This window comes from Corvus moneduloides, chromosome 9, assembly GCF_009650955.1.
Source record: "Corvus moneduloides isolate bCorMon1 chromosome 9, bCorMon1.pri, whole genome shotgun sequence".
Classification (NCBI taxonomy): Eukaryota; Metazoa; Chordata; class Aves; order Passeriformes; family Corvidae; genus Corvus; species Corvus moneduloides.
The window spans coordinates 15,685,558-15,704,398 of record NC_045484.1 but is presented as its reverse complement, the minus strand read 5'-3'; the positions used below and the strand labels follow the sequence as shown (position 1 = coordinate 15,704,398).

At 40.8% G+C, this 18,841-nt stretch overlaps 1 protein-coding gene across 6 annotated transcripts in view; it reads right to left on the bottom strand.

The window, feature by feature from the left end:
- Positions 1 to 16,171, bottom strand: part of EVI5 (ecotropic viral integration site 5) — a 75,030-nt gene extending 58,859 nt beyond the window's left edge. For 4 of the 6 annotated variants that reach the window (XM_032117949.1, XM_032117943.1, XM_032117945.1 and 1 more), the window contains exons 1-2: positions 3,545 to 3,602; positions 3,060 to 3,289 (exon numbers count right to left, since the gene is read on the bottom strand). In XM_032117949.1, the coding sequence (XP_031973840.1) occupies positions 3,060 to 3,289; positions 3,545 to 3,553 (239 nt within the window). In that variant the 5' untranslated portion in view covers positions 3,554 to 3,602. Of the gene's footprint in view, positions 1 to 657; positions 746 to 3,059; positions 3,290 to 3,544; positions 3,603 to 16,070 lie in introns of those variants that run through there. The other 2 variants (XM_032117944.1, XM_032117948.1) reach the window with 2 other exon arrangements.
- Between the last annotated feature and the right edge of the window lie 2,670 nt (positions 16,172 to 18,841).

Sequence of the window (18,841 nt, the reverse complement as noted above, 5' to 3'; positions counted from 1 at the left end):
GCATGAAAGTTAATCCCTCAGCATTTCAGCAAGGTCAGGTTATGTTTCAGATATTTAATAAATTATAACCCAAGGCATATTGTATCAGAGATGGTACAGAAATCTCAGCATACTTACAATTTTTAAGATCTCTGCTACAATAAAGATATTTATACTAGCTTTCCCTGTTCCCAGCTTTCACCTACTGGTGTTTATGAAAGTAAGGGAAAAAGTAATTTAATTCATGAAGACAAGTAGTACAGTTTCTGCAGCAGCATTTTGTTTGGAAAAGAGTTAAATGGTAACAGCTTCAGGGAAAAAAAAAAAAAGCAAAGCCTTTTCAAGACAAATTTTCATTTGTAATTTTATTTTTTAAAAAATTTCAAATAAATTTCCATTTATTAATGGAATGCAGAAAATCTAGTTCTGAAGAAAATACTTTTAAATCCACTTCAAATGTTTAGAAACTTGGCTTATACTGATCCATAACGAAAATTTAGTTTGAAACTACTTCTCTCAATCCAAGACAATGCCTAAACACCAAATTAAAAGTAATCACAGAGGAAAAACAAGCACAGAATAAACATTAAGATTATAAAAACAAGGTTCTAAGGAGACACTTCAATTTTTCACAGCTTTCTGTAGAAGTTATACTAAGTTTCTGTAATTTGACCTTACCTGGATAAACTCATTGTCCTTAGATTTGAAAATGGGAAGTTCTTTTTACAGTAAGTCGCAAGTTCTGTGACGTTTGGTCACTGTTTCTTTCATTTAAAACTTTATAAATGATTTACTAATGCCAAACAGTTCCACCAGGACTCTGGACTGAGCTTCCTCTTTATTCTGTGGGGACTTTCAGTATAATTAGATTACAGACTACTACTAGACATAGCTTGAAACAATTTGAGTTCTTCTCCCTTCTTTCTAACTGTCTACCTAATTCATATTCTCCTTCTCACATAAAACCCTACAAAAAACTCAAAACCTTTACAAACATCCACAGCAGCAGTTCTTCCAGCAAGCAGAAAGAATGGTTCCCTGTGAACAGAGTACAATTCCTTGTCAACAAAGTGCCACTGTGCTAAACTACAAATGCAAACTGTTCTGAAACTACAGTGCACCCGGTGTAAGAGCATTGAATTTCAGTATTAAAGGGCAGTATCTCACCAGCACTTGATAGGGTAGCCTCTAACTAGAATTCACACACAAGACTAGTGTGGGACTAAGAATATATCTGGCTAAAATTAAATAAAACCAGACAAGATTTGCTGGTATACTTAGTAAATGAAGAAAGCTGACTTGAGACAGAAAGGCCAAGCTCACATTCTTCTTTTAACAGGCCAGGCAGTCTGACTGCAGGCCTTAATGAGAAGGCTCTAGATGCAAAGACATTACTCTCCAACACAGATAAGCAGTCCAAAGAACAGTTTGCTTTTCAAATAAAAGTTAGTCCCTTTGTCATTAACAGACTAGAAAGCCTCAGAATAAATGCAAACTAGCTTTCTTAAAAGCACTATTCAACTATTTTTTGCTTCTTTTGATAATTTTTTCACTTGCACAGCAAAAATTACGTGTAGTTCATCTTTGAAGAGAGACAATCTCAAACCACAAGGAAGAACATATGAGGTCGTTCTAGAAGCATCCTTCTATTGTCAAAATCTGGGCAGATGTATCAAATTCCCTACAAACTGTGCTGCTATTAGGCTGCAGAATGCAGACATGAGAGAAGACATGCCAGGTGACATACAGGCATTGGCCCCTCCTCCCCCCAGTTACTCTTTTCCTCCACTGGAAGTTACTACCCTCAGAAGTGACTCAGCAGAGAAAACAAACAAACCAACAAATATAAAACCCCAAACCAAACAACCCCCCCAACCAAGAATAATAACAAAAAACCCAAGAAAAAACACACAAAAAAATAACCAACAAAAAAACCACTATCAAAAGAAAACCACCAAAAAAAACCAAAAAACCCACCCCCCTCCCCAAATCCAACCAAAAAAAACCAAACAAACCCAACCCAGCCAAAAATAGAGTACCTCAATTGCCTCACTGCAAAGTCTAGCACACTCACAGAAGCAGGAACAGAAGCTAGTTTGAGCTAAATTACCAAACCCTGCACTTCACTACAGCACAGGGATAGCCACCATCAGTAGGTAACAAAGCCCAGCATCTACCTGCCAAGTCTAAAAATCTGCTTGGAGCTCAAGTTGTTTACAGTCAACCTCTCAAAAACTACTGAAACATACTTGTCAAATATAACCAAATTTTGCAAAAGGACAGATAACTTAAGAGTCCTGCCTCGAAAGTGAAAATGAGTATGGGTTCTGGAAATTCAGCATTAAGAAATTATACAGTCCAATTTAATTTCTCAGTGATATTGTATTGATTTGCAATCACTGTGCACATCAAGAGCAACTGAGCCACCTGAAAGTTGCGTCTTGAATTTTACATGGTGCAGATAAATATGCACTCATAGAACGGCTATCAGGAAAACTGTCACTTACTATACAAAAAAAGGCAAGATGAACAGAAAAAACTGATTAGGAATTTACTTTTAATTAATTTAAGACATGCATCTGGCACCACTAGTGTAACAGCAAGAAGGTGGCTGAGCACAGTTCTACCTCTTTACATAGCAGGTTATGTAGCTGAAACAAGAACTGGATAAAAGTCGAAAAAATAGAATTGAGAAATACTTGAGATTTTAAGAAATTAATAGGAATTACAATTTTTCTCTTAGAAGGTAAGAAGGTTATACACAAGTCTCATCCCTGAGATACTCTACTTTAAATTGGATACTAAAAATACTGGTCAGTGTACTTTCTTACTATTAGAGGCAGCTATAAACACTCCTGTAAAACAAAGAGAGAAAAACCACTTTTTAGAGTTCCACAAAACTGTAATTTGTAAAAACACAGCACAAGAATACAAATTCTTAAACCTTTGGGCTTTCAAACTGAAGCGTTATGCCATGAAGTTTTAACTAATTCCCCTTTAACAGCCTCTATGCTACAATTGAAATAAACCAATTTTAGTCTCATTACTGTACTTTGAAGAGCAAAAAGTTTTCCATTCACCTGTTCTGTTCCTCAAGTTTAGCAAGTAATTCTAAGTCGTCTGGGCTCAGCTGTGTTGGTGAGGATGGTGACAGGGCAGGTGTAGATAGAGTGGTGGAGGGGGATGTGGTGTGTAGGGAGGCAGATGGACTCGCCACCTGGCTGGCCATTTGACTGACGGTGTGCGATACCGTGTTCTTCACCCATGAGAGAGTGGAGCTCAGCTTGCCTGCAACCTTGTCTGTCGCCACCTGTATCGACAAAGAGAAGAGGATGCAAAAGCTGTCCTTTTTTTAACTCCTTTTTTTCCAGCAAACCTGCTGCATCAAACAAAGGAAAAAATATACAATATGCACAAAGCAACACAGATTATTTATTTCTCCAGGACCCCAAGGCTGTCAGAAGTAACACAAGCATCAACAGCAATACAGTATTATAGAAGTAACATGCAAGTATGTTGCTAATCCACAAAGACAAACCCCGAGAAACTCCTGATGTATACTCACAGAGCTCATCTCTGCAGTACAGAAATACCACAGGATCCAGGATCAGCTCCGACTTCCCATTATAAAAATAAATAGAAATAAAAGCTTATTTTAAAACATCTTGATAAACTAAAATAATGGCACAGAAACTGTAGAAATACAGAAATAGAAACAGTCAACTACTTTACCAATAGACACTGAAGCAGAGTATGAGTGTAACCCCCCAGGTCACCCACTGCTCACCTTCACTAATCCCTACAGTGGCAGCACAGAGCAGGGGCACAGCACTTCTAATTTATACCAGAGCAAATTATCTTCTAGCACTGCCAGGGTGCAGAAAACAGTCACAAAGAATCTATGCTCATGCATCTACAACAGCCGAAAGTCTCACAGTAAGGCATCACACTGCTGCCTCTTTTCTTTCCTCACTTTCTCTTCAGGTCACTCCTACACCAGGCATCCTTGATCCCCAGTCCCACTGCCAGTGCCTGAACAGACCCAGGGTTTTGAGGAAAAAGCAAGAGGTGCTACTCAAGTAGTCAGGGGAGGAGCAGGGTCAGGAAAGCAAAGGTTAACTGGTGCTGGTCATTATCTGCTGCTACTTGAGCAGTGGAAAGAAGAGCAGCTGTTGGGGGCATCTTCCAGTGAACCCCGCACTAGAGCTTCCCTTCAGCATCTAAAAATGTAAGAGGCTTTGACCTACAGTAACTCAGAGTTTAATTCTTCCCCAGCCCAACTCAAGAGGAAATTCAGATGCCCCTCAGAGGAAGGGCTAGTTGCCTAGCAAATGTTAAAACTTGGCAAAACCAAGGCTGAAGAGGAACTTCTGAAGTGGTGTTGCTGGTAACTATTTATTTTGAACTTTGCTGATTTCCTCAAAACACTGAATTACTCAATGCCACAAACAATTCTGCAGTACAGCCTATAAATAATTACTAAGGTACTACAGATACTGAGCTACAGGGGAAAAAAAAATCCCTTCCCAAGATCCTCCAATAGAATATAATTAAAGCAAAATTTCTACTGAAATAAACTCCATCTCATCACACTGTGCATTTATCTGAAACACAATATATAGACTGACTGGTTGCTGAAACAGAAGCATTTATTTGGATACAATACTACAAAGAACTTTTTTTGTCAATCAAATCCAGCAGTATTTTATTTTCACTTCATTTCAAAAAGAAGACACACTAAATGCCTTCAGAAAACAAGAGGAACACCACAGGCCAAACCCGTATAAGTGGTACTCAACCTTCCCACTTACTCTCCAACAACAACATGACACCTAAGAGCTCTCCTAGAAGCCTGGAAGAAGTTTCCTATTTCCAGATGCTTAGCATTCATTCTGAAAATGGTATCAAATTTTTGTAGAAGTCTTCAGAGGCAGGGATGCAAACCACAGGTGGGAATAGTAAGATACCAACATAAGCATCAGAAAGGCTCCAGTTGCCTCTTGTCACTGTTGGACAGCAAAACACAGGTGTATCAAAAGAAGAAAAAAAAAAAAAAGAAAAAGAAAAAAAAACCCTCAACAACCCCAACCACAAAGATCCCAACACATCTTTTAAATACAATCTTGGAAAAAAATTGCTTCCAACGCTAGCATTTGACACCATCTTTTATAAAAGAAAGGAATGAAAATTACTAGAGGTTTCAAAATTCTAAGTTTAATACATGCATTAATATTTCACTCAGTCTATATCCTTTATTCACTATTGCTGTGAAAGGATAAATTACTGCTGTTTCACTTTGAATAAAATTACATTATAATGAAGGTAATTCATACATCTCACTTAAGACTGATTATTTTCTCAAAGGCTTTAAACTGCTTAAAATATCACAAGTAATGCAAGTATTCAAAAAGTAAATGCTGGCAGAAACAGGGCCAATCTTAACACAGTAAAAATGACTGTCATACACAGCAGGCTTTAAGAGTTACCCACTCTAAGAATCTTAGGTATAAAGATTAGAAAAGCAGTGATTTTGAGTAATACCCTATGTGGTGCAAACAGGAAGAGAAAACACACGTTCAATTTTTATCTTTTCACAAAGAAAGATAACTGGGAAGACTTAAGGCAAAAAACAAAATTCAAGGTCAATCTGGCTTATAAATGATGAGGCTTACACTGTACAGTAAGAGTTGAAGGGGAGGTGGTATAGGGACAGAAATCAAGAATCTTGCTAACATTCATTCCCCAAGATATCAGTGGGCATTAAAAAAAATAGCTAAAAGGTTTGTAGAAGCCAATTATGTGAAGAATATCAAACAGTATGGCCAAGAAAACCATGCAAGACAGCAGGTTAAGTCAGTCAAAACAATGTGCCTAACAATACTGTTTCTTAGGGCAGCTCAGACTTTCATTAGAATGTATCAGAGAATTAGTACCCCAAAACTATTCCTAGCCAGCTATCTGAAAACATCAACACAGAGAGCCAGCAAAGTGCACAGCTGCCAAAAGCAAATGTTTGAAGATCAAAAGGCTCACAGTGAAGTTTGCATCAAAAACACATGAGGAATTTGTTTAGGGAAAAATAGCTATGGCAGTCACCTAGAGCCAAGCTAAATTAAGAAAAACACAATTCTGATCTAATAGCTTACTAGTCATGCCTACATCCTTTTTGCCAGGCTTTTCCTGGTTTCCTAAATATCTAAAGCCAGCTCTCTTAAATTGTCAGCATCAGTGAAGACTCCTGAGCCTAGACATGAAATTATTTAGCTATGTGTTCATCATCCATTTCCCTAAATAGGATACAGTAACAGGATTTTTCATATTTCATCATTTCACCTACATTAATTTCAAAATTTATAACAGTGGCAGAAGATTTCACAGAGTTAATCTCTGAAAAGTGATTTAAGACCTTCCAGAAATCAGGTCACTGAAATTTGAAAATGAAAAAACCTTGGGCTGTATCCCAAGAAACCTGATCTGAACAAATGCGTATCTCATTAATAAAGATGATTCTATATTTTTATACCTATGACTCTAGTAAACTGCCTCCAGAACCCAATGTGTATCAGAACACTAACTATAAAATAAGTCATATGCACAGTTTTTAGCATTTCTTTCCTTTGTGTGGGTTTACTCTAATCTGAGAACAAACCAGAATTTTTATGAGAAGGGGAAATAAAATACTCTGATTCAGAATTATAATGTCCAGGAAGTCAATTATAAAATACCAGGATTTTTGAAAGTGAGTATATATTGTCATAGTAATTTTAGGGGTTTGGTTTTGCTTGTTTCTTTAGTATGTGTTTTCTTTTGGTTCCCTTTAAATACTAACATGCAAATAGAACTTAGTCTAAATTTTAACAGAAAATCACTGGCAATAAAGCAAGTTATTTTTATGGTAGTTTATTAGTAATGTTGATTCTCTTCAGGGAAGTATGGCATTAGCAGTTACATTTGTTGAGCTGATTCTAGTGATGTGGAGATCCAGTTACTTGAATTATTTTACCAAATTTAAGCTGCCAATCTATAATTTGGTGTAATTATTTTTCCTCCTGTGAAAAGCAATGCACCGGCAATCTTGTAGATACTCTGAGTACTCCTATACTTGCCTTCCCAACTCTTTACCCTCCTCTTAATAAAGACTGGAAATCCCTGCTACATGTCAGTAGCTTTCCAATTCCATGTACACCATTCCATCCAACAGGGAACATCCAACTTGGCTATCACTAAACCACCGACCATTGCTGCCTCCCACCTTTCTGCTGACAACCTCTGCAACAAGAAATCTGAGACATGCTAAGACAATATGTACACAGTACACAAGTGAATCCTACTGACTCCCAGGAGATCTGTACCTCTCCTCTGACAGCACAAAGGAAAGAACTACAGGTTTTACTCTATCCCTGTCAGAGCAACTGGGGCTCCCCCAGTTACAAATCACAGTGACAGCAAGGAGAATACATTTAGTATGAATGACAGCAGATAGTTTCACTGGGCATCACCACCTCCAGCAAACTCAGGAAAATCTGTATGAGCATTTGTTTAACCTCCCCTCTTTAGAGATGTAATTTTGCTTAACACGGCATTCTGGAAAGACTCAAGAGAACAAATCTCATTAAACCTTTAATCTTTGGGGTTTTTTGGACAGTGTCCTCAAGACTTTCCTAAACAAACGTTTCTTTAAAAACCTGGTTGTTATTACTTTAACGGTGATACATCTGCAGGCATTTTGCCTTCAAGAATGATGCTTCGCTCTTCAGTTACAAAGTGTCCTTCCCTTTGCTACTCTTCATTGCTGTGGAAAAGACCTTGTAGTCACGTGCTGAGCTTTATGTAGCAGGAACAAGGACAGCCAGATACACCACAGTTCCCGTCCTATGATCTGAGCTAGGTCACAGCGATCAGTCTAACTACACACGAGTCAGGACGTTGGTCTTTGCCGTCACCCTCGCTCCTCTGCCGCTCCCCCCTTACTGATGGAGCCCTCCCGCTCCCAAAGCTGCTCCAGCCCCGCGCCTTCCCGGCCAACCGCGCACCGCGGCCGGCAGCTGCACGCAGAGCTCGAGCGCAGACTGCTCCCGAGTCCCGACACCTCCCACATCTAGGCGAGCTCGCCACTCCCCTTCAGCTAACCAGCCCCGGCTGGAAGTCCCCAGTTAACAGGATTCTTTGCTCAACTCACCTCAGCCACTTGTTCAACTCTGCAAAGAGAATTAGTGTTTCCTTGTTATTCCCAGCATTTTTCAGATGCTAAAATCAAGTTACCTTTAAAGAGTACAAAAGGTAACCTACATCGGCTGGGATGTATGTCAAACTATCAAGAGCACTATCAGGATACTCAAGCCATTACTAATTATTATTAATGAGTGATCAAAAATAGAATCAATGGAGTTTAAAAACGTGCTTTTTCTCCAGAGGGGAATCACTCAAGAACCTGCCAATTTATCCAAGATTTTGAACACAAATGCCACTTCCAACCCACTCTTGGGACACCAACTCCTTCCACTGAAGATGGCTAGGTCTGGAGACAAGCAGGGAGGGGCACATCTTCGTTACCCTGCACAGGAAGACACATGGAACTAAGCAGGCATCTCCCAGCTCCAAAGCAAGCACACTCGTTCAGGTTCCCAGTCCCATTAACGCTGCTCCTGGCTTGCCAACGAACCCAGAGCACAGGAACACTTCACAGGCATCTGCCTACCTAAGGTCATCTAGATACCTCCTAAAGAAATGTCTGAATTTTGAGTTTGAACATAGTGATCTTTAAAAAGATGGGGGGGACACAAGATTTAATTACCAAAGAGTTGGTACTCTTATGCAGTTTCCATTAGGAAAACAGAACTACCAGCAATTCTCAACCACCTGATGAGTCAATCAGGCAAGACCCAGACCTGTCTGCTACATCCTCCAAGACATTGCAACGCTAATGTATGTTTATATTGACACTAAACACAGATGCATGATACGCAGCATATATATGCCAACTAAAATACATAAAATCCAGTATCGCAACTTTATGTTTAGCATTTTTATTTAGCTGATGATCACAGGGCTTTATGACCAAGAGGAACTACAATACCGTGTTTAGTTTTCCAAGTTACTCAAAGGAATACTGCAATGAGGCTGCATATAACATATTTGAAGTAAGGCCAGCTAAAGGTAGACTACAACATTCCACATTACACACAAGTGTATAAACCTCCTTCCCTGAGAATACCCAGGCAATGTGCAGCACCTTACAGAAGCCCTCAATCTGTAAGCACCCTGTGTATTTGCATTTGCCAAACAATATCTGGTTTTTTCTAAAAAAATTTATTTAGACTTCTTTTAAAAAGGTATTTCACTGTATACGTTGAATTAGCTTACTACTTTTTTCCTGCATTTCCCTGAGGAACATTTGTATCAAAGGATTACACATATCTTTATTACCCAAAAGATTACAGATATCTTGAAATACTGTCTCAACTACTCTTACCATATGACAAAGTAAAAATAACTGCAAGCCTTACACAAACACTACTGTATGTATAATTTGCTTTCAACAATTTCTTCTCTTCATGAAGAGAGAAAGAAATGGGAACTTCCAAAATACAGGAAATAATCTCCATACTACTCTACATATAAAAAGAAGTCTCACATAATTGGGTCTGAAATTGTATATGTGGTTTTCAAGCCAGTTTTATAGCATTCCATAGACCCAGTCTCATTCTTGTTTCAAAGTTAATAGCGTTCTAATACCTGTAGAATAAATTAAACCAACTCAGTCGATGACGCATGCAGGAGATGTAGCTGGTGAACCAGCCTGCTATCATGCTCCCTGACAAGATAAAATCCTTATTTAGGGCTCAAACATGTTTCACTGTAAACTTCATTTGGGTCTTTTACACTACAAATTCATATAACTGACTTCTGTCAAAGCATGAGTGAGAAGTCCTGACTTGCCCTCATATTCCTGATTTTTCTTGTAATATCACCTAACAGTAGTCAGGAATATCATGGCTAGCATTCCCTAGCTTGCATTTCACTTGGTACACACTAGTTCTCCAAGCCTTTCTGAAACAAAAAAATAAAGCAGTCTAACATTTTAGATTGTATAAAATTTGGGCTATCAGAAAGCTTTGCATAGCATCATTTTTAAAAGTCATAATTTGACTAACATGTCATGAGGTTTTGATAGTCCCAAAGAAACCTTAAGTGGCAGTTCACATGTACAACTAATATACGAGGTGTTTTAAAGAGGAACTTCATTAGAAATGTTGTAGCAACCCACTAAATGTTGAAACCATTGCTCAAAGTCATATGAGTAACATTTCCATCACTGACCAAGTTGCACTGTTTCCAAGAACAGTTCCAGGTTTTTAATTACCTCTGCAGTCAGGCATTGTCCCAGTGTGCTGAGAAAACAAACCACAGTGCTTTTCCTGACACTATCTTCTGTCCATCTAAAGATGGTCCTTTATCAGAAAAAGTTTCACATCTGACACAGGAATGTAACAATCTTCAAGAAACTGAGGCCTTCTTTCAAGGGAAAAGAATTAGATACAGTGCTTTTGTACAAAAGATGGCTGAGAGCTCCTCAGAGCTGCAGAAAAAATACTGATGGACTACAGTAAAAACCTTTAACAGAGAACTTCCTTTGTTCTCTTAGACCCCAGTCTGGAAAATTTCTTTGTATTTGAGGTTCAGCATGCCAACGACACACACACATACTTGAACGACCAACCCCTTGGCTAACAAAACAGAGGGAACAATCAGATTAATCAGCTAAAATAAAATCAACCATGTCAGGGTTTTTTATGCAATAGATTGGAAGATTTAGGGGTTTTGTTTTTTCAGTAGAATGCAACTCAATTATTTAACTGGAGTTCAAGTATCATCAGGCACTTACAAAACAGTAACACACTCTGAAGGACACATGTTTATAATTATAGCTCCTTTCTACAGATTTTACTTTCCTACTCATTCCCCAAAGCCTAGCTTCCTCCTGGAAAGGAGACAGGTTTAGCATCAACACTACATTACAACAAAAATAAACAAAAGTACACAAATGCAGTTAAATTTACTAAAAGCTTTAGGTCTGTATTTTGGTAATGAGGAACAACTGAGTCCTATTTTTAAACATTCACTGACCCTTAATCAAAATCAATGTTTTTAACACAACTCTTCATTTAGAAAGGATAGAAATTTAACTGCTTGTAAATTTTTAAGTTTAAAAGGATTTAGTATCTGACACATGAAAACATACCAGTCCCTGCAACTTTGTTTACGTACTAGCAGCTCAATAATTTTCTAGGTCTAATTCTCCTTTTTTTTGCAGACACCAGATAAACTTCTGGCACAACGTGCAGGTTAGAACCAAAATGCTCATCTCTCATTTACCAAGCTGTGCACAGTTCCCTTTCCAAAGGGATGTATGAAATGAGACTTAGTGGAGAAACTAAAGGACACAAGCATGTCCCTTATGCAATATGGTTAACACTCAAAACTTTACTAATCACTTTCTAGAATTTAAAAAAAACCACATGACAGAGGTTGGTGAGACCCTCACCTTCAGGATATTCCTCTCCTTTAAATGATCATCTAAAAGGCACACTTTCTATCAGTTACACTCAAGAGTGAAACAGTTTCTAAATGACTGACTGGTAACCAGCTTTTCTTGTGAACTTCGACTCTTTGCAACCTGCAGCTGCTGACACACAAGAAATGGAAGGTAAATGTTTCAGCAGTGAGAAGCATAAATAATTTGTAATTTCCACATTGGACAGGTGTCCAAGCTATCCAGTAAACAGAGCAGATATAAACACAGCTGCAAACATCAACAGTCAATTTTTTTAACACAATCCATGCCAACATCTGTGGTCCTGCAGTAATATTTCATTTTGCCCACTAATTTACTTACCACAGCCATGACTTGCCCTCACAAGCACTTACAGCATAACTGGAAGCAGCATATTATGGTGCTGTGGAAGGGTCTCCCTCCATGCTATTCAAGTCTGTAACAGGGCTCCTGCAGCCTTCTCTGAGCACAGCACAGAGAAATCTAATTTTCCTTAGATATTTAATAAAGAAAAGGGAAATGGCTCTTCAGAGAAATGATGTATCTGCTCATCATCAAATGAAGTCAGTTATGTTCTGATTAGTTGGCCACTGACTTCTGCACATTTTATTTGGAAATAAGGACCTGTTTACTTCTTTCAAAACAGCCTTCTAGGGGAAGAACACAAAGGAGATCAATGAAACCCAGATTATTTTTAGTGTCAGCCTGACACCAAAAAATTCATGTAAAAATCCCAAGCCCATTTTAACATAATGTGTCTCATTATGGAATTTAAACCTGATTTTGTAATTTTGTCTTTAGACAGACCAATCACAATGCTTTCTCCAAAGGGCTGAGAAATACCCACTAAGACTTCAGCCAAACCCATAAAGTTCCACCACTAATGCATTCTAATGGAGGAAAAAAATTACTTTGCTCAATGAATATTTATATTTATTTTATTTATATTTAGCTCTGCTGTTTCAGATAGCATAGAAGCTGGAATTTCTTTTTACTGTGCCTGGAAGTAGTTCACTGTTTGAACTACATATAATCAAGAAGAATGCACGAAAAATGAGACATAAAACTAACTTCTACATGATAGTTATGTGGACAGTACATGTTCAAAATGTTAGGTTTTGGCTAACTATTAATTTTTTACACCCATTTTAAGTGATATTTGATAGTTTTAGCCTTATATAACAAAAATAACAGTAAGCACGTCTAACATCTTCTTAGCTACAAGTGCAGGGTCAATTTATGGCAACAACAATCCCCTACTGAAAGACTGACCCCATCTGACCCAGCCTGATGAAAACATACCCCCCCCCATAGTTAATGCAGTATAAGATACTGATAAGTCAGAATTCTAAGAACATGTCATGATGCCATCAAACAGGTACTTAATGCTATGCTAATATTTAGTCATGACAATAGGCCAAGAAAATTCAGGAGTTTGCGAAGTTCAGCAGCTTACCATACAGCAGAACATACTAAAAACAGCCTACAACCAAAATACTAGGTTTGGATTTTTCTTTCTTTTTTTTTTCCCCCCAAAGGATTGAACTGTAGAAGCAAAAGCAATACTAGTCAGACAAGATGATAAAGTAACATAACCCATCAGAGACAGGAAAAGTTTCTTCAGACAAAAGAACAAAAAGATACTTGGTGATGGCTTTTGGCTGCTTTCCAAGTTGGAAATTAGGACAAAATAAGTGTCCACAGGCATTCCATCATACCACCTTACTTTTTGTCCAGAATAAAAACCCATCCTAGTATTGTACTCCAACCCCAAATAATACAACTGCCTGGCTGGGACTGGGAAGGATCACTTCTACAGACAAACAGCAAACAAAGTTGACAGTCATGCAGCCTGAAATAACAGGAGGACCACAGCATCATCCCTGTCATCATGACTGAAAGGAGATCCATTGCCTGAACCCTAGAGCAGGCTCAACACTTCCTAGGCTGTCCCCAAAACACCACTTGATGGCTAAACTGAATAATTTCCAGAGTTCACAGGAGGTAGGTGACACTAAGAGTAATTACAGAAAAGTGACAATTCACTAAAATCTCTTCTGCTGCTCCCTCTGAGCAGTGGTTTCTGTGCACACACATACAACAAAAACTCATCACAACCGTGTGTGAAATGAGGAAGGCCAGAGCAGAGCCCAGGCACCATCCATCACCACTTGCTGGAGAAGGAAAGGATGCACTGCAAGCACAGACGCTTGAGCAGAGATCACTACAATAAAAGCAAGACAGTATTCCCAACTTAAAGGAATCCAAACACTGGCAACAGATGATGTCGATTGTTACAAATACAGAAGGCACAAGGCTTGAATTCAGCATGCTCTAGTTTCAAACCTCAGTGACATATTCAAGAACTTCAGAGAACACATCTAACAACTCAAAATTACATATTCCTATAATATTTACTATTTGTCTTTTTTAAAAACTATTACTGTTTTAATTGGGTCTAGAAAAAAATATTAATTAAGAGACTATAATCAAGGCAAGTATAGGCTAGTTTAGAAAGCAACATTCATAAACTCAGTGTTAGTTTTTTTTCTTGTTTCTTGGACACACCAGAAAAGACTTTTTCTTTTAAACTATGCATTTGACACTCAAAATTATACGCAAAATATTAAATTCTACTATGCTTGTTTCTTAAGCATTAGAATTTCTTTTTTCTATGAGTTAAGGAAACGTAGGAGTAAGAAAGGGTAAACATCATCTTAAGTATGCATGCCCCCCAACTCAGGTGTTTTCCCCCTTCTAGACTGTGATATTAGAACCTTGAAATAGCAAAGTAAGCATTTTTGTTTTCCAAAATTCACTGACAAAGGACTTGTCTTTCCATTTTTAAAATTTCTCTGTTTACTAGCAGTCTTACACAGAGAATAAACTGACAGTAACTGTTTAGGACTGTCACTTTGTCCATTCCTTCTTCTGCCATAAATCTGGAAGGGCTTTTCTCCTCTCTTCCTTTCAACTACTCCAACCACCTCCTGCTTACTTGTTCAACAGCAATTAAATAAGTCCACAGGAGACAAAGATACAAAGAGCAATGCGGAAAAAACGCAACCAAACAAACCAACATAACCAAAACAAAATATGCAAGCCACAAGCTGTGGCTCAAGAAGTCTTTAAGCCTCAACCTGCGGGAGTGTAGGAGGAGATATGGGAAGGAAGTAAGGCTGTTCTGTTGAAGCTTTCTTCTCCAAACATCTGTTCCTCTTCGAAGTACTGTGGGGCTGGATGGACACTCCGTGACAACCGCTACAGCTGCTGACATCCCACTTGATAAAATTCAGGCAATGCTGACTCATAATACTGAGTGCTTTCCTCCTGATCGTGCCCTTCTTTCACTGGCTGTCTCTATTTCCTCTCCTAATCCTTACTTGAAAAAGAACTCATATCTGTGTATTTCAATATGAGCCTTAAATCTTTATAAGCACGAATAGAGAACTGTACAATTGTGATCAAAGCTGACAACTCACACTGGGGAAAGGGAAGAGAAATAAACAGGCACATTTATACAAAACATTTTAATGCTCTCTACCACTAAACCGAACAAGATCCAGCTGCCATCTCCTTTAGGCATGTGAAACAAAGGGAATTAAAAAACAAATAAGGAAAATAGTGAATTTTTTGAAAAATACTTTTGGAGATAAGTAAAACATATTGAATATTATCTGTTCTTCTCTGTATCACTGTCTCCTTTCTATACCTTTTGTATGTGATCTTTGGAAAAGAGAAAGTTATCCTAGGCTGAGGTGGAATACTATGTTTTGATATGGGCAGTGTTAATGGCAGCTCACGCTGGAAACTGAAAATGGTATAAGCCAACTTCTCGTTTGCTATGAAATTGGTTTGATTATCAATGCTGACGATTAGCAGTTGTTACATGGAACCACAGAAACACGGTCGTAAGTGAGTAACTAAAACTGGAATATATAACAAGCAGCCAGAACATTAATATCGACTTTTTACCCTCATTATATAAGCACGTTCAGGCTGATGCAGCAGGAGGTGGCGAGAAACGAGTTCTCGCATTTGAAAATTGAAAATTTTCTCGCTCAAGAATGACAGACCTGCGGGTTCCCGGCTCAGCGTTACGCCGATAAGCCAAGGAAGAACTCGCCCTCTGCAGACAGACCCGCCGGAGGCTCCCCGGGCCGCGGCCCCTCCCGCGGCCGGTGCCTCAGGGCACTTCCACCGCACCCGCTGCCCACTCGTGTCCCGCCGCCGCCAAGGCGCGGAGGGGCCGGGACACGCCGGCCCCGCGGCCCCCGAGCCGGGCAGGGCCGCGCAGCGCGGCCTCCCCTCACCCCGCCCGGCGCGGACGCTCCCTGCCCGGCAGCACCGCCCGCTCCGCCGCCCACCGCGCCAGGAGGGCCCGGGCGGGGGCGGCCGGCGCTGCTCCGACACTGCTCGGCCCGGCCCCGCCGCCGCCCGAGGGGGACGGGACAGCGCGGCCGCGATCGCCGCGCCCCGCCCGGGCCCGGCCGCCCCCTGCCCCCCGCGGCGGCGCCGCGCGCCCGGCGCGCCTCACCTTGGGAGCGCTGCCCGCGGCGGGAAGCGGCGGCGCGTGCGGGCATCGGCGTCCGCGCCCCGCCGAACCCCGCGCGCCGCTCCGCCGGCCCCGGCTCCCGGGCCACGTCCCTGCCCGCGCCGCGCGCAGGCGCACTGGGCGCGCAGCCGCCGCGAGGGGCAGCTCCGGCCCCGCGGGCCCCCCGGGAGGGGCGGGCGGCGGCTCTGCCCGGCCGCGCTTCCTGCGGGCGGCCGGAGCCCGGGGGTCGCCGGCGGGAGCGCAGCGGCGCTGCTTCCAGGTGCTGCCAAGCCCCCCGCCCCCGTTCGCGGGGGTCCCAGTGCCGTATGCTGGGAGGCCGGGCGGCGAGCCGTCCCCGCAGCGCGCAGGTCGCCCGCTGTGTCAGCGCTGCCGCCTCTGCACGGCCCCTGGCCGTGAGCCGAGCCCCCGCCCGGCCCCGGGTCGCGGTATCTCCGCCGCCCGCTCTCGCTCCTCGCGGTAGCGGCACGAAGCCACCGCGCCGCCGCCACACGAGGCGAAGCCCTTGCTCCGTGAAAAGCTGGGGTTTTGGTGTAATCAGAATGTTTGCCCAGGCATTTCCACGTTGCCGTCCCTACGCTGGAAGCTGCACCCAGTAACGCGTTCTCTGGGAGCACCACCGCCTCGGGCTAGACAGGCCCGTCCCTACAGACATTGGTCAGACACGTTTCAGCCAGATGCCGCTTAGGTTACACAAACAGTTGAGAGACTGTCTGCCCGGAGCAGCTCCCCCTCTAATAATGAGCCTATTTGCCATTGTCCTTCTACAGTGAATAGAGACTCCTAGACAAAACCACATAGAAATTTTCATTTGGAAGAATTCTAACAAAACCTTTAAATTTTTTTTTTTTTACCAATGTTTATGAGAGTAATTCCAACACTACCAGAATACATACAGTACTCTCCAACACTGCTTTATAGCCAAGTATGCAAAGAACACTCTCTTTTAAAAAAGTTTGCAGTAATAGCAGGAAGAGGTTATAACCAGGCCCTCAGCCTAACTCATTTTCACTGAAAAAAGGCTGTCACTCCTTCAAGTATCAGCAAAAAAAAAACCAACCCAGAACAGTTCCTACAAGTGACCACATGGGGCAGTCCAGTCACAGACAACAGCTTTACTGCCTCGAGTCCTCTGCAAACAGGGAGAGGGGTCCCTGCTTGCAGGAGATGATGCTCAAGTATCAGTTTTGCCAGTCCAAGAAACTTACAAATAGACGTTGCTCTAAAATCCCTGCTTGATACCTTACTCTCCAGAACACACCTAAGTAAAAATACCACATACAAGAGAAATTGAGAAATAGCATTAAAGGAAAAAAGGAAAGTTTATACTTTTCCCCTATCAATGTGTTGTGAATAAAAGGTACTTCATTAAAGCATTGAAAACACTAGGTTTTACCTTAACATGTTCAGAATATGCATGCATAGCAGTCACCCTTCCAACAAACATTGTCACTAAAAGCCAGAGGAGCCCTTCACCCTAAATTTTAAGAGATGCTGGGGTGGGGCTAATAAGCTCCGCTGGAGCCTTCATTTTGCAGGGTGGCAATGAGCAAGAAAGCATGTGGGTGTGGTAGGTTAACAGGTGGTGAGCTATTTGAGGAGGAAAAACAGAGAAGAAGAAACCGATTTTGGTTTTCCTTGTTTAACAAAAAGACTAACAAGTCTTGCTTATGATACCATTTTCTGTGAGGCATTTGTCATGGAAGTAATTGCCCGGCAGTAGCAGCACACTTTTAGAGGACTATGGATTTGTATGCTAGAGGGTAGATAAAACAATGTGCTCTGCTAGAGACACTTTCTGTACAAATTGAAAAGCACATAGAATTCTGAACTTTCTAAAATTCGTTCTTAGATCACAGAATCATTTTTCATTTAGGTCAAAAAGATCTCCAAGATCACTGAGTCCAACCATTGATCACCACCTTCTCAATTACGCCAAGGCACTAAGTGCCACGTCCAGTCTTTTCTTGAACTCCTCCAGGGCTGGTGACTATGCCACCTCCCTGGGCAGCCACTTCCAAAGCCAAACCATCTTTTCAGTGAAAAAATTCTTTCTGATATTCAACCTGAACCTCCCCTGGTGCAGCTCGAGGCTATGTTCTCTTGTCACTAGTTGCCAGGGAGGAGAGGCCAATCTGCATCTTGCTACAACATCTTTTCAGACAGTTACATTACTTCTGAAGCTAGCAGGTCCCTACCAAGTAGGAACCATGCTGGTACTTGCCTGATGTAGTAAACATTTATTTTTTCTTTCATTCTCTTGGTTATTTATATCAAATTAATACATTTTTTTAAATATTGGCTCATGTATAACTAGTGAGGTGGATTGTTGGGATTTTTTTTTTTAGTGAAATGAATGAGGATAACCAGACAAATGCATCAGGAGCAAAGATTCACTATTGTCTGGCAATGTCAAGAAACCTGATGCCACTTGACCTGTTTGATCCAGTGTGTATATATATACACATGCAAGTCTATATCCTTGCTTTAATTCATCAGATATCAAGAATCCCAAGCATCTATAATTTATTGTAAGGACAGTATTCAACTGAGATTTTGGTTGGTTTGATGTTTTTAATTACTTGCTGTTTGATCGGTTGCAAGAATTTTCTCTAGAAAGTGAAGGGAATTTAAATCCTATAATATATCCATGATTGGTGATTTTTAAAAAGATCAAATCTATGGATTTTTTTCTGTTTAAGAACCCCTCCTCTGTGATACATCCCCGGCTAATAACTACCTAGGCATTTAATATA